Source organism: Octopus sinensis, linkage group LG11 (genome assembly GCF_006345805.1).
Source record: "Octopus sinensis linkage group LG11, ASM634580v1, whole genome shotgun sequence".
NCBI lineage: Eukaryota > Metazoa > Mollusca > Cephalopoda > Octopoda > Octopodidae > Octopus > Octopus sinensis.
The window spans coordinates 42,341,754-42,358,366 of NC_043007.1; the positions used below are offsets into that span (position 1 = coordinate 42,341,754).

The 16,613-nt window shown below is 35.0% G+C and overlaps 1 protein-coding gene across 18 annotated transcripts in view; it reads left to right on the forward strand.

Moving 5' to 3' along the window:
• LOC115217047 (phosphofurin acidic cluster sorting protein 2) overlaps nucleotides 1-16,613 on the forward strand; it is a 313,884-nt gene that overhangs the window by 229,570 nt on the left and 67,701 nt on the right. For all 18 annotated transcript variants that reach the window (XM_029786612.2, XM_036507409.1, XM_036507410.1 and 15 more), the window contains 3 exons: nucleotides 2,480-2,539; nucleotides 5,968-6,119; nucleotides 9,394-9,445. In XM_029786612.2, coding sequence (XP_029642472.1) covers nucleotides 2,480-2,539; nucleotides 5,968-6,119; nucleotides 9,394-9,445 — 264 coding nt within the window. The remainder of the gene's footprint in view (nucleotides 1-2,479; nucleotides 2,540-5,967; nucleotides 6,120-9,393; nucleotides 9,446-16,613) is intronic.

A 16,613-nucleotide genomic window follows, 5' to 3' on the forward strand; every position in this document is an offset into this window, starting at 1 on the left:
TATTTCAAATGGGAAGAGTGGCAAAGGAGTGTTTGTGTAATTTGAGCTGAAAAAAAACACCTCAAAGAAATTCACATGGTTTTTCTCAACATATTTACCTCTTTCATATATATATATACATGACTAAAATATACAAATTTATATAGATGTTGGCATTTTTATGTAGTTTTCAAATGTTCTGCGCAACACTTAGGTAAATGTCTTCTTCTATAGCCCGAAATTGACCAATATCTTGAGTGAAATATGGTAGATGCAAGCAGTGGAAACCTATTATATGCAGTGCGTGTGCATACATGCACATATTTATACCTGAATGCATGCATGCCCATGAGTGTTTAGAGTTTTATAATTGTTTTGATAAATTGGATTCATTCCCCATACTGAAAGGCTTTATACAGTTGACATTGGTCTGAAATATCCATTGATGAGACTGAAATAATTGTTAGACTCACTTGTAAGTACAGTAGAACAGCATTAACTGTACAAAACCTTTAGGTATGAGGAAATATCTAAACATAATTATAACACTCTACAGTCTAGTCTATTGAGTACATGTTGATTTTGTATCAAAACACAATCAAGCATAGCTCTTTACACTCACACACACATGAATAAATATGTCTATTTGTTGTCGTGTTATGGTATGATGAGAAAGGCCTAAAGCCAACATTTATAAATTTTATTGTTTAACCTCAAGTCAACCTTTACATGATCAGATCTGTGATCAAAGCTGTTCTAGCTACAACCATTTCATCTTTTTTTATCATATACTGTGTATCCTAAACTACATTATCTGATACTTTCTTGTTTTAAAATGGTAGCGTTTGAGTTAAGGGAAATTTAGCTGTTATTTCTAGAAAGCTGAATGATCATCTACAGACTCCTTCATGGCTGATGTGGTGACCCTGTAGAAACTACCTTGTTGATCTGTTTGTTTATTTTTCCTATATAAGACCAACAGAAACAGTATTTACTAAACCCATCCTTTTGTAATTCCACAGTAGATTAATAATCCCATTGCAAGAAATGTCATTTTTTTTTCTTTCTGTGATGTTACTGTACCTTGTGAATAACTGAAAAGTTTATGTCTTTGGTTTATTTTTATTTCCGTTTTCCTTATAATCATCACACTTATTGTAACTGAATATTGAAGTTTATCCCAGCCATCTATGTGATAGATGGATGAGAGAAAATATTACTCCAAGATGGGATAATAGTTTATTGTAGGTTTTGCTCCTAAGCACACCTGGGGCCCTTTCTTTAAGCTACCACTTTTACCTATGCAGGATTAGTGGGATTTTACATGTTAAATATTTTATGACAAGACAGAATTCCGATCTTTTGCATCTGTTAATATTTTTCTTCTTTTCTTTTTTTAATCTATGAGCGGTTTTGAACCCAGAACTGCAAAACTTGCATTATACAATGTTCCCACAACAGTGATTTGTATATTCCTTTATGGTTTCTGATTACAGAGTTTTTAACCCTTGCTCTTAATGAAAAGCAAAGGTTAAAAACACTGTAAAAAAAAATGAATGCTGAACTCTTGAGGGTTAAATGTCTTGATAAGGAATATAATTTTCTGCCAGTAACTGGATACACACCAATGCTCTCTCAATGAGTAAACTGATAGATTACTGATTTGACCTGTTAACTCATACCTGTGATATATGATTTAAAAACCTAAAAGATTTAATGCAGCATTTCAATCTCATTAATAGAAAAGTCCTGAAAAGTATAACTTTGTCAAAGCAATTTTTGATTAGTTATGAGTATTCATTTAATCAAAAATCTTATTACATCAGATTTTTTTGCCATTTTATATCCATCATTGTCTCTCATCTCTTCCCTCACTTTAATATCATCAACATTGTTTATGTTTCTGGTACCATATTACTCAATTACCAGATTGTACCTGCTCTGTTGCTAATTTACAAGAAATCTTTCTCAGAGAAAGCTTCAACACTTGATGTCTGTTTGATTATGAACAGCCAATATTATTTCAGGCTTTTCTAACACCACTCAAATTCTCATCAGTTGTATATGCAAGCACACACATACACGCGTGTGCACACACATAAATATATGTCCCATAATAGCATTAAGCATTAACCCTTTTGCTACCACGTTTGTTGAAACACATTACCTTTGTTTAAATTTATTTTGAAAATAGTCAAGAATTTAATAAAAATAGCTTTCACTATTAAATTTGGAATACAAATTAACAAAATTTTGATAGGTTTTTCGATCACTTTAAACAGGAAGTTTGTGCCAAAGAACCCAGGTCAGTCTTGGACATTGTTGGTATCAAAAGGGTTAATTAATAATTATTAATAACAGTGTGAAACAATATACATTGTAAACAAAAATTTGAGACTGAAAAGAATATTTTATATGTGTGTCCCTCTTAAATTTTCAGTTATAGATTATTCTCTAGGAAGCACATTTAACAGAAATGCAACTTTCATTTCTCTTTCAGCAAAGAAATTTCAAACAGAAGATCATTGCCCTGCTACGAAGGTTCAAAGCCTCGGAGGAAGTAAGTTAATCTTTATATTACTTTCTCATTATTTCCTACCTGTCTTCATTACTTGCATATGTCATTAGCTCTGTCTTTCTCTAGGTATTTGTTGTTGTTTTTTTTTTTGTGGTAGTGGTGGTGGTGGGGGATGATTTTTATCTGCTGGAGATGTGGTTGCTGAAACAGGCATATCACAGACGCAGTGTATCTTGTATACAATATTTCTTGAATATGGCTTATTGCTTTATCTGATTTAGTCGTAGATGGTAGACTTCATCCATTGCTTAATGTAACACCACCTCCTGACCTTTGAATATCTTTAATGGCATCTACTCTTTTGCAAGCATACTTCTGTCAGGTAGTAATCCATGAGTTGTAGTTTATTCCTCCTTCTCCCTCTATCAATCTCAGAGATCCTGCAGTAAAATCACAGGCTTCGCCCTTTTTTTTTTATGCCTTGAAAAAGACAAAGAAGTCTACATCACTAATTCAAATAGGTTTTGATGGAGCAGTTGGTTCTAGGAAGGAGGACATCAAGCTACCAGATCAATAAAAGAAAGTTTCTGTAAAGTCAGAATTTGATTTTTTTCTCTCTTAGCAAAAATAAAGGGAGGGGCAGTTCTCATAAACTTTTCATACCTTCTCAAACTGGTGAGATTTGAGTGGTTTGTAGTCATTATAAACATCTGTTAACATCTGCAGGAAACTTGTTGGGAATACACTACACTGCACTACAGCACTACAGAATAAACTGCACTACATCAGTTTACACAAAGGACATAGCTGATTATACTTTGAGAAAATCATTTACCTCTACAAATTAGATAGCATTTACCCACCACTGTAACTCCTGCAAGACCATTGTCCATAATGAAATGAATGTCCTCATGCATTGCACAACAGCAAGCCTTTTGCTAACCAAATACCAGCTAACCCTTTTGGTACCCTGCCATAAGGATCTCTCTACTAATTTTCCAAAATCCTCCTTTTCAACACTTAACTGTGATGCTTTTGTAAAATCTACTCTCACTGAAAAGCCTCTACATTACCTGTCCACTTTGCATCCAACTCCACTCTACATGCTCTTAGTAAATCTCCTTCAAACTATTCCTCTCCACTCCCCTAGACTCATCATTACATAATTTATAATGTTCCAAATGTGAAAACACCCCCAGTCTCTTCACACAAACACCGTCACCAGACCTCACAACGTTTCCTCCTTTATCCTCAAACAATGTTCCCCTCGAATTTGTCCATATCCTCAAAAAAATTCTTCAGTCTCCCTCACTCTACAAGGATATATCCCAGTCTTTGCAAATGTGTTACAGTGTCTCATTCCTGAACTCTTCATCCTATGGCACTTTACTCTTATCTTCTGAAAGGTGAAGATAACCATTAACAACCACCATCTCTAGCTCCTTGAACTTTTCTTCCACCTTGATAACTAGAGTACAGCTTTCATAGAACCAGAGACCTACTCACTTGTGTCACTAGGTCTCTTGCCTTCAAGAAATTTGATGAAAACAGTATTGTTGCACTTGATATCAACAAAGCATTTGACTGTATCTAGCTCATAAATATCTTACCCGCCTATAAACTCCATCCATGTCTCATCTCTTGGATTAGAAGCTTTCTGACAGGTTGTATCAAGGTGTGTGCTGATGGGGCTCTCTCTGACTTGCCTCTATAAACTCGGTGAACTCCCATGGTTCAGTTTTGTCCCCAACACCCTTCTCCAATACATGAATGGCTTACATATCATCACCTTCTGTAAAACCCTATACAATTGATACCACCCCAATGCAATTGATACCACTCTTCATTTCTCCATAACTTTCTGTACCTAAGCATCATCCACATGCATCCATTAACACCTCATGCCAAACCTACACAGACTTTATGAAGAGAAATTAACTGACATGAAGTCACTTTCCTGAATACTCCAACCTTTGGCCCATGGACATGATGTTTCCTCAATCTATCTTTTCTTTCACAACTACAATGGTCTCCACTCTTCAGAGCTGGTTGATCACATGTCACCTCTGCTTAGGCACTTCCACATCACTTGTCCCTCTTCTACTTGTCACTCATATGGTGTCCCTACCTCTAGCTTTGCACTCATCATGACACTTGCTCTTTTCCCAGAGCTTCGTCTGTCTGTGAATTATTTCTTTGCCCATGTTAATTTACTACTATTTAAAAAGAATAGTGACTGTTTTGAGCTTGCCAGACTTGAAGGACCTACAAAGATCATGACCAGATTCCCTTTTTTCCAGAAGAAACCAATAAAATTTTAAAAGTATTGATGTTTTGGATAGAAGGGCTTTTGCTTAGTGTAAAATATTAAAAAAATGCATGATGAGAGAACAGATAGGTATGGTCAGTTGAGCCTGGCTGAAAGTAGTCTGGAATTTTACTGTTTTCAGAGGAGGAGAAGCTTAGTTGTAGAAAAACTAGATCTACTTTCAAACTGTTAGTTCCAGTGCTGGGATATAGGGTCAGGAATACAGCATTATACAACGCCAGAAACTGACAACAACATGTTGACTATTAAATTTTTAGTCAGGAGATGTATACTCCGTAGTAGTGATTTTCAAATTTTATGATCTTAAGCATACTAAAAAGGCCCTAAAAGTGTTACATCACACCATAAGCCATTGGAAATTTGTATTAATAAAACAAAGTATGTTAAAATTGTTGTAAAAAAGAGTTGGTTCACACATTGCACTTTGCTGCAATGATTGCATGTGCTCTAGTTTGGTGCATTAAAAATTTGCATAAAAAAACTCATGGTGTTTACATAGCACAATGATTTTCAACAATTGTGCTATGTGTTTTCCTTGCACACACTCAACTTCAACACTTGATCTATTAATCTTTTGATTAATCAGTTAATCTACTTGGGATCCCTCTTTAGGTTCTTTTATGCAAAATTGTCTGATTTAATCCTTTAGCATTCAGATTAGTCTGTCAAATTTAATGCTTATTTATTCACATTGTTTTGTATTAACTATGCATTATCTTGTAACTTGGAGATTTTGATGAGATTATTGTTTATTTTTAGAATAATGTTGCAGGGTAGGTGTGAGAGGCTGAACCTGGCTGGTTTGAACGTAAAACAGGCAGAAAATTTGGCCCAGATCTGGTTAAAATGCTTATGCGAGAGCTTTTAGTTAAGTTGTGTTTCAAAACCCAGCTAATAATAGAGAAGTTATTTCAGTAAATTGCTCCAAATTCTGGATTATTTAAATATTGTTTGAAACACGTAGACAGGCATGTGTAGTTCACTTTGGGACCACTTGCTTCCAAGCTCAATTTCAACACACACTACCTTGGGCAAGTGTCCCATGATTGGAGGTTCTTTTAGAACATGGTTGGAGACATCAAGCAGAAAACATCTGCATTTTTGTCTGTTTAATTTTGATTTTTTTTCTTTTTTTATTCAGGCTTTAGACTCAGAAGCTGACCATGAACTGGTTGACCCAGACCACAATCCACATGATATTGAGGACCTTCTTGGGGATTTTGATGATCTAAGTGACAGTGGTCCTGAACTGGACACCCTTAGTGTCACATCTACCCCTAAACCACAGTTAAGGTAATTATACTCTTAAAGATTTCATTAGTATTATTGTTCTTAAGTATCTCTGATTATCCCTGTTTAAGCAAATCTTCAACATAGGTTTCTGATCAAATGTTTATGATGACCACCACCATCATCATCAGTGTAATGTTCATATGGTCACACTGACCAGAATTGCTCAGGTCTGCAAAAACAGCAACAATTTGTGTTTTAGTTTTGTACTGAGACCAAACATAATGCTCTTCCTAAAGCTCTGACGCTTGTTACAGATGTTTCCTTTATAACATATATTGTATTCAACCATTAAGTTGAAGCATACATGTTTATAACTGTCTCCTTAGGATAGATACTGCTTTGTGATAGACAATTTCTATAACTATTTGCTTCATGTTGTAAACATTTGTAGTACTTGTTTGCATAGGGCGGGGAAAAACACCATTTGGAACTGCCTGCTTCATAAGATGGATACTATCTGCAACTGTCTGTTAGATGGGTGGATGAGACACCATCTACAGCTACCTATATGGTTGGGTAGATAGGCACCCTCTGAAACTACCTGTTTTGGAATAGATATCAGAAACATTAAGGAAAACAACAAAAAAAAAAGAAGAAAGAAACAACCAAAGCATATGTTTGCATCATTTTGGGAGTCTCATCATAGTCAGTCGACCTGTGAGAAATAGCAACCAAATCACTCTCAGATCACATTGTACCATCTCAAAGAAGGATAGATTGAGGATAAGACAGAATACCCACGGTTGGAATGCCTTTGATTATAAATCTACTTAATCATAGGTAACTTGGGATTAAATAACTCCTTTTCACTCCCCTCTTCTTTTCTACCATATGTTCTCTTTGTCTGTCTGTCTGTGTCTCTGCCTGTTTGTATCTCTATCTGTCTGTCTTTCTGTCTGTTTGTTTGTCCTTCTCTCTCTCTCTGTTTGGCTGTCTTTCTATCTATTTCTCTGTCTGTCTCCCTTCCCAAGAGGATAATGTGCACTACAAAAATTACTAGGTGACCCATCAGAAGAAAAACCAATACTGAATGAAGGAATGAATGAATGAATGAATGAATGAATGTATGCATGATTGATGACAGAATCAATTTTTCTAAACAGTTCAACAATGTACCTTTTATTCTACTGATGCTACTATGGTAAAAAGAACCCATTAAACTAATGATGATGATGTTTATTCAACATTTTGTGTGACACTAATGGTACTGTTGTGGGCTGTCAATATTTCATAAAAAGCCATTAAGTGATTCATTTAATAAACTTCAGCCAGCGAGGTCTCCAGGTCAGTGAAATCATTATTGTAATACCAGCAGGATGCATTAACTAACAAGCCCAACAGCATTTATTTTATTCAGGTCTGGTCCATTAAGGTGTTTGTGCAGAATACAGTTCAATACTTGTTACATTCTTGTATGTTGCAAGTGTAACAAATGCCTTAGAATAAGAGCTAAGCTCTTGGCAAACAGAATCTGCAATCAGGTTGTTGTTCCAGCCCTGGATCAATCTTGATCAATAAAGTAAACCTATGATAAAAGACATTCTATATGTAACTGTCTCGTACATTTTTTCAAGCATTGTCTACCTACCCCAGACTACCCCACCAGACCAATGTCTTTCATTCAGCAGTCTCCTCTGCATAAGTTCACATTTAATAGATGTTCCTGCCATGACCATATTGTATCATATATTTTTTTTTTACAGGTACAGCATATCTAGAACCACAATATTAAATGCGTCCATTTTCTTCTAAGGCCATTGTATGTGATTAAGAGAGTTTTTGGCTGTTATTTCTAGTACATTGAGCAACCACATAATAGATTGCTTGATGGCTCAGTCAACAAAGTTATCATTGACTGGTTTTGTTTCTAAATGTGAAGTTGATAGTTTGAAAAAAAAAGTTTAAGCTTGCTTTATTTTGTTTGCCTTTTTTTTTGTGACTGGAGTGGTTGTGGACTTAACAACAGCTTGTGGGCTGCAAACTGCAGCCCACAAACTGCATGCAGCTTGTAAGATTTTTTGAATGGTATGCCAACAAAATGAAATTACCTTGGATTGTTTTAGTAGTGCAACCCATCTGATGATGAGCCATATCTCATGCAGCCTGCTTCTCATAAAAGGTTACTCATGAATTCAAGTATGTTAGGGAAATTTTCCTTCAGTAGCCTCTTTTTTCTAATATCTCACATATCCTTAGAAACAATTACTTGGATAAAATGAAATAATTGACTATCTGCTGTTTCATTATTCTATGTTGAAGGTGTACAAGGCACAGAAAGTGGCTGTCTATGAATATAAAACTATTAGGAAATATCAAATATTAAGTGTATAAACATAGGCACAGGCATGGCTGTGTGGTGAGAAATTTGCTTCCCAACCACATGGTTTTGGGTTCGGTCCCACTGCATGGTACCTTAGGCAAATGTCTTCTACTATAGCCTCAGGCCAACCAAAGCCTTATGAGTGGATTTGGTGGAAGGAAGTTGAAGGAAGCCCATCTCGTGTGTGTTTATGTTTGTCCCCCACCTCTTCACTTGACAACCAGTGGTGGTATTTTTACAGTCTTGTAACTTGGTGGTTCAGCAAAAGACACTGATAGAATAAGTACTAGGGTCAATACATTCAACTAAAATTTCTTCAAGGCAGTGCCCCACCATGGCTATAGTCAAATGACTGAAACAAGTGAAAGATAAAAGATAGTATAACATCTTGAATCATTTACAATTATTAAAAAAAAAAAAAAAAAGAATCTTAATAAGTGCAGACATAGCTGTGTGGTTTAGAAGCTTGCTTCCCAGCCATGTGGTCTTGAGCTCAATCTCACTGCATGCCAGCTTGGACAGGTGTCTTCTATAGTCCTGGGCCTACCAAAACCTTGTGAGTGAATTTGGTAGATAGACACTGAAAGAAGCCCATCATGTGTGTGTGTGTGTGTGTGTGAGTGTTTATTTGTGTGTATGCTTGTATATCTATTTGTCTCTCCTTGTCTTAACGTTGTATGATAGTCGTATATTGGTTGTCACTATCATACAAGCAGTGTCATTCATTTCCAATATTCTGCAAGGACATGGAAAAATACTACCTTGCTTGGAAACAGGTGAGGGTCACCAACAGAAAAGGCATTCAGCTATAGAATATCTGCCTTAGTAAAAACTCTGTCCAATTCATGCAAGCATGGAAAAGCGAATGCTAAAATGATGATGATGAAGGTAAATATTTCCTTCCATCTATTCTTAAGTCAATGTTGCTTATTCTTACTTTTGCAACTTTTGCAGACCATTCTTCACTGACCGAGGGAATTTAATTGAAATGGCTGATATACCCAAGGTAAAGGTTTTTTATTTTGTTTAATATTGTTCATTGACTTTGTCCTGTTTGGTATTGTATGTTTTAATGTAAAGCCGTTTTCAAGACAAACTTATTTCAATGCTAACCCATTTGTCTTTTAGAGATTAATGCTGTCAGAATTGATGTTTTTAATTTTACTCATCCATGGTCACCAGCTTTTATCACATATTGTATCATAAACCCCTCATCACATACTTGGTTGGCAACATTTGGTACAGATGTGTTAACCAACCCTTGCCACAGCTGTCTTCACCTACCCATGCTGCAGCTGTCTCCATCAACCTTTGCCACAGCTATGTTCACCAACCCATGGTGCACCTGTGTTCATCAATTCTTATCACAGCTTTGTTTACCAACCCTTGTCACAGCTGTGTTCATTAACCCTCACCTTAGTTGTATTCACCAATCCTTGACACAGCTATGTTCAGCTTTTGCCTCATCTATGTTCATCAATTCTTGGCATGGCTGTGTTCACCTACCCTTGGCACAACTGTTCATCAATGCTTCACACAGCAGTGATCACCAGTTCATGTGACAAGTGTGTTCACCAACCCATAACACAGCTGTGGTCACCAACAAACAGGCCAGTTGTGATTACCAATCCTTGGTACAGCTGTGTTCACCAATGCAAAGTACAACTGTTTCACCAAACTTTGAAACGGCTGAGAAGTTAACAGTTCATTTACTGACATTGGCACTGCATTATGTCTATTCAAGGTACTTGGCTCAAGTCCACTAAATACAAACCAGAGCAGCAGCTGCAACACTAGGAATTGATGAGATGTGTTGGCATGCAATTAAGAAAAGCTACTTGTGGTGGACTAACATCACATCTAGTGGCAGGTTTATCCCATATCCAATTAACATTAATTAACTGAAAACGGTTAGCTTAGCTTAGATGTATGTTTCATACTATATATGTTTCTCTTCGCCAGCATCATCCTCGTCCTTTCACCATTATCATCATCGTCATATCACTGCTTCACTTTAGTATATCTGAACTATTGTCTCATCAGTTTTCTACATTCTTCTTTTCTACTTGCCTACACCCAATCAGGTGAGCAATTTTGTTTTACAAAAACCTTCTCTGATCAGTGAAACCAACCAACCAACCGATCCAACCAACCAACCATCCAATCAACCAAATACCTGCATGCCACCTTGGTGTTTGGTATATATTTGCTGGATGAATGCAGTTGCCATTAATGTCATTGTAATTGTTTGCAGTTGTATCTGTTGCAGTGATGCTGTGTTGTACCATTTAGTGATGAGTTGAAGATTTTGCTAAATGTCAGAAAAGTCTTTTGCTACACTCCCAACAACACATTTTCCTCATTTACAAATAGTAGTCGCTTTTGCCTTTACTCCTGTCCCTCAATCCTTACGGGGTTTCTGATCCCCACCCACCATTGCTTTTGTCTTACTGAAGTAGAATAAAAAATATAGTCACCCAGCTATCATTCAAATCTGACATGAACAGTGGCTCTGAGATTACCTAAATTAAAAAGATGAGTTTGAGACTCTGCTTAGAAAAATAGCAAAACACAGAAAATATACATATTCATGATAGAGAAAATTTTCACAAAACCCTCAATGCACAAATTAAAAGTTAAGTTTTTTTATATATTTAATTTTCTCTTCCTTTTGTCTAGACACAGGTATAAGATATTTTTGATGAAGGTACCATGATTAGATTCACTGTAATATATATGTTATGCATCTTGTGTACACAATCAAAAAGGGGTAATCAAAGCTGGTAGGATTCGATTTCAAACTGGTTCTGCTGCACACTATGTACCTCATACAAGTAATTTCTGTATATGTTCAATTCAATATCCCCATATCCCCATTTGACTGCATACTTCACTGTTAGTGCCCTTTGTCCTTTAGTATCTCTTCAGAATGAGATGCACAACAGGAGATAACATCATAAGAAATCTTTGAAGAAGTAACAAACCCAATATAGCCTCATGTTAGGAATGAATGACTTCATTCGTAATACCTCCATCAAATAATACCAATTGCCACCTGGGGAGAAGGGTAATTACCAAATTCAAGAATGATTGGTTTGCACTGTTTCCATGGCCCTTGATAAAGCTTCTGATAGAATGTATATTGTAAAAATTTATGTCCCACCAGTTTCAGACGAATGGGTAGTGTTACTGCTTTAAAATTCACACAAATCCTATATAGTTAGGCAAATCTCATACACATACACACATCTATAGTTTCTCTCATTTTTTTTTTTTTTTTTGTAACTCAGTCTATTATTTTGTTAAGTCAGTGCTTTAGTAATTGCATTGATATCAATAAAGATATCCCAGGGCTGTGACTGCAACTAGTTTGCCTGTGCAGTATCAAAAACTGGTCCTACTCAATATGTATAAAATGTATTTTTATCTGTGATTTCTGTATGAAAAAGAGTGTGTGTGGCATGGTTCTTGATATAGTATCGTTACAGTCATTTTCTCTTCACTAAGCTTTGTTTTGGGACTGTATGCTATATGAGTTGTTTGTTAAACACTCTAGTGTAGCAAATAGTCATTTGCTCTCCTATTTGATCAGTAGTATCTTTCAAGAGACAACAATCTCAAATCAGCTTCAGAGAAAAGAAATTAGAAGTTGTGAAGTTCATGTCTTTCATAAGTGTATTAGTGGAATAGATAAAACAGTTCAGAGTTTGCTGAAAGCTTACCATCAGTACTACCTTTTGCTATCTTTATAACTGTTGTATATTGACATAGTCAAAATATTGATTTATTTTGAGAGATGTGTATCATGGTTATAATAAGACTTGTGTATGTGTGCACGTGTGTTTATGTAGAAGGGTTGTGGTTTGTTGCATTTGATACCCTTTATGTTACTGGTATTTATTACATTGAACTCTGTTGGAGTTTGATCTCAGCAGTGTAGGAAATTTGCATCTAGCCTAGCATTCTACTACTTTATAAACTACCATTCTCTCTTAGCATATATACAGGGGAAACAGCTATTTCGGAATGGCTATAAAAATAAAAGGTTGTTGATAATCCAGCATTTATGATCCAAAATTTTCTTTGGCCAACCCAACTTTCATTCAGACACAACATGTCTAAGGCCTCCATTGGTTAGGATTGACCATGTGTCTGTGTCTGGAAAGTTCCCCTCCCCTCAAGATGTAGATTTTGGTGAGATTTCTAAATGAAAAACCAGTAGCTATCCATATAGCAAATCTCTCACCATTCCGCTGAAGTTGTTAAAAATAAAGTCAAGGCTGATAGAGTTTGGTTACATAGTCATTGTTGGTAAACTCAGAATGTAAAGAGCCACAAGACAGTCCAACACACCAACAATTCTGTTAAATCCACTGTCTTCACTATGTGTCTAAGACTATATTATCTCATGTCATTCTTTTTTAAAGTAGTAGGGTGTGATCTGATTAAGATTTGGTGGCTGTTTGCCATAGGTTAAGTGGTCATGGCAAGTTCCACCCTTCAACTGTAGAAGCATGTGACAGAGGTTAACTTGAACAAGATGAGGTGACACAAGATAGGACTGAAGTATGAAGAAGTGATGTATTGCAGAGCTTTCTTACTGCTGGCAGCATGGAAAAATTGCTGTCAGATCAATGTTAATGATGATGATGATAGTGATAGTGATGAGAATAAATTGTTTTGAAGTTCAGTGTTGCTTATTACTAAACTTTGAGTGACATAGCCACTGGTTGACATCAGGTCAGATATGCATCAGGTGTCACTGCAGTGTGTCACTACATCCACCATTTGTCACTATCTACTTAGGTCATCCCGAGCAACCCTCAGAGTAGTGTTCAACTCCACAAAATACTTCCTCATTCGCCATGACCATGAGGCATGTGGCCAACCAACACAAGCTGCCACCCCAGCTGAATCCTCAGAAAAGAGAATATGGTATGCAGGATCCAACTCATAAAATTGAGCAACATGACCAAACAATCTAAGCTGATATTGCTGAATCATAAAAATAACGAGCATTGTCCCAGTTTCTGGGTATTGTCATTAGTTGGGTACAATCTAACCAACAGTAACCCAAGCATCCTGGTACCAAAGGTGTTCAGGTAGCCCCTAAGAGCTCCAACATTGTCCAAATTTAACAGCTGAATAGATGGAAGCAGAGATCCAAAGACTCACACCTTTGTCCTCCTGCTCAGCTATAAGCAGCACCAAACATCCTTGTCCAATTAATGCACAACTGCACCAGCACACCCAAGTCTTTGTACTTGCAGCTAATGCTGAGATATTCATTATTCATTTTTTTTTTACACTTTTTAAGTCTGTTCTAAAAATACTATTTGTGTGGCATTTCATTTTCATAAAGCTTACAACTACCAGATGGTAGTTGATCCATGTCCCATGCCCCGCTCATTCTAAAAGGTATGGGTGGGTATGAATCAGGTTAATGATAATAAATGTCATAAGTTATATCTAGTTCACTCATTTTTTTTTTAAGTGTGTTTCTTTGAAGTCTTTTTATTCACTTCAAAAGAAAACAAATTACTCTTATCCTTTCAAAATGTTTTAGGTGATCTTAAGTGTATGTACTTTTTTTTTAATCTATTAAGTTTTTATTAAAGAATTTTAAATAATGACACCCTTATTCTTTAATTGTCTCTTTAAGGAAAACTTTTTTTTTTAGTACAGAATCTCCAGTAGGTTTTTTGTCTTGCATCAAAATGATTTACTCAATGTCTAATGTTCTTTTGAATGTAATTTTTCTCTCTCATTGTGACTATAGAGTGCCACATGAAACACTTTAGTGTATTTAGGAGGGTTCTACAGGAGTGTGGTAAGTTCAGTTGCTGTTAGCATGGGAAGTGTATTTACTTTCCACTATTTCACTTCTCTCATTTCAAATTCCACCAGATTCAATTTCACTTTTTATTCTGCCTAGGATAAATACCAGTATTATTTTGGAACCAACTCAAGTGACTTTTCCTTTCTCCCAAACAAAATTAAGCTTTTTAACTATTCCCATAACCTCTGACAATTTCAGTTTGAATTCGTCACCATCAATTCTTGTTTGGTCAAGAATTTAATACAGGTTTTGCCATCTGTATTAATGAAATACTTTTTTTTTTTTTAAGAAGTAGCTTTCAGGTTTTAAAATCAATGGATTCAAGATTATAGAATGGTTGAGAAATAAACCAAAGCGTTAATGGTTTGTATCTTGTGACTAGTGCTGAGCTATATTTATGACAAAAGCCCTTGATCCTCAGTTGCAGTAGGTATTAAATAGTTACAACTTATAAATATAGAAACAAGCAGCAGTAAAGAAATTGATCAGTGCTTTTCATCTCTTTCAATATTCTGTTTAAGTCTTCTCATGGATATTGTTTAGAAAAGGATTCTACCAATCTCTCTTTCTCTAAATACACTACACGAAGATGAAATTTTCAACAGTGGTACCCTTACAATTCATAGAGTACTATACCTCATCAAAATATTTTCTAAAGCTCATGCTGTATATATGTGTGTGTGTGTGTGTGTGTGTAAGCAAATTAGTTAGTTAGAAAATCTCTATTAGAGGTGAAAGCAGTAGCCATACTGCGAAGTAATGCTTATTACCACTTAAATATAGCTGTTCCACAGGAACCGACATTACTGCTATTTTTAACCCCAGGAGGGTGACTCTTCCAGCTGCATTATTCAATGTAATCTACACCCGATATATATTACAAGCAGGGGAATGAACCCCTACCATCTTCCAGCCATTAGTCTGTACAGTTTCGACCTCTTTGTGGTCTTCCTCACTAGAGACAGCAGTAATACACTACAGCTCGCAATATATAGAGAACAAGTGACACAGTCTCTGATCTTGTAACAAGCAAATTAGCTAGTTGGGTAATCTCTATAAGTGATGAAAGCAGTACCTATATTGAGAAGTAAGGCTTATCACCATTTAAATATGGCTCCTATTTTTAACCTCAGATTGCATCAAATGATCAGCTGGAGGAAGCGTTCTCCTGGAGTTAAAAATAACAGTAACATTGGTTCCTACAGAACAGCCTTGTTTAAGTGGTGATAAGCACATATATTATATATATATATATATATATATATATATTATATATATATATATATATATATATATATATAATATATATTATATATAATATATATATATATATATATATATATATATATATATATAATATATATATATATATATATTATATATATATATATATACATTCATATATGTACATACTACATATATATGCATATATATATATATATGCATATATACATTCATATATGTACATACTTACATATATATGCATATAATATATATATGCATATATACATTCATATATGTACATACTTACATATATATGCATATATATATATATGCATATATACATTCATATATGTACAACTTACATATATATGCATATATATATATATATGCATATATACATTCATATATGTACATACTTACATATATATGTATATATATATGCATATATACATTCATATATGTACATACTTACATATATATGTATATATATATGCATATATACATTCATATATGTACATACTTACATATATATGTATATATATATGCATATATACATTCATATATGTACATACTTACATATATATGTATATATATATGCATATATACATTCATATATGTACATACTTACATATATATGTATATATATATGCATATATACATTCATATATGTACATACTTACATATATATGTATATACATATGCATAGAATGCTGCAGGATGTCATAGAACATAAACATGGAATACAAACTTTTTTTCTGAACAAATGGAAAACAAGACAAGCAACATAAAGAACAACCCTTCATCAGTTGTTGGCTGTTTTTCTACTCCGTATTTCAAGCAATTTCATGACAAGATACACCTTTGACAAAACAGTTGCTCCCGCAAAGCAAATTAAATAAGATTTGGGATTTTGCGGAGAGTCAAAGTTGATATAAAAAAAAAAAAGAAAAACAGGACAGTCGTGACTTGCTCGAAATACAGAATAGAAAAACAGCTGACAACTGATGAGGGGTCATTCTTTATGTTGCTTGTCTTGTTTTCCATTTGTTTCTTTTGTTGTTAGCAAAATAAGTTTGTTTTCCATGTTTCATGTTGTTTACGGTTTTTTATG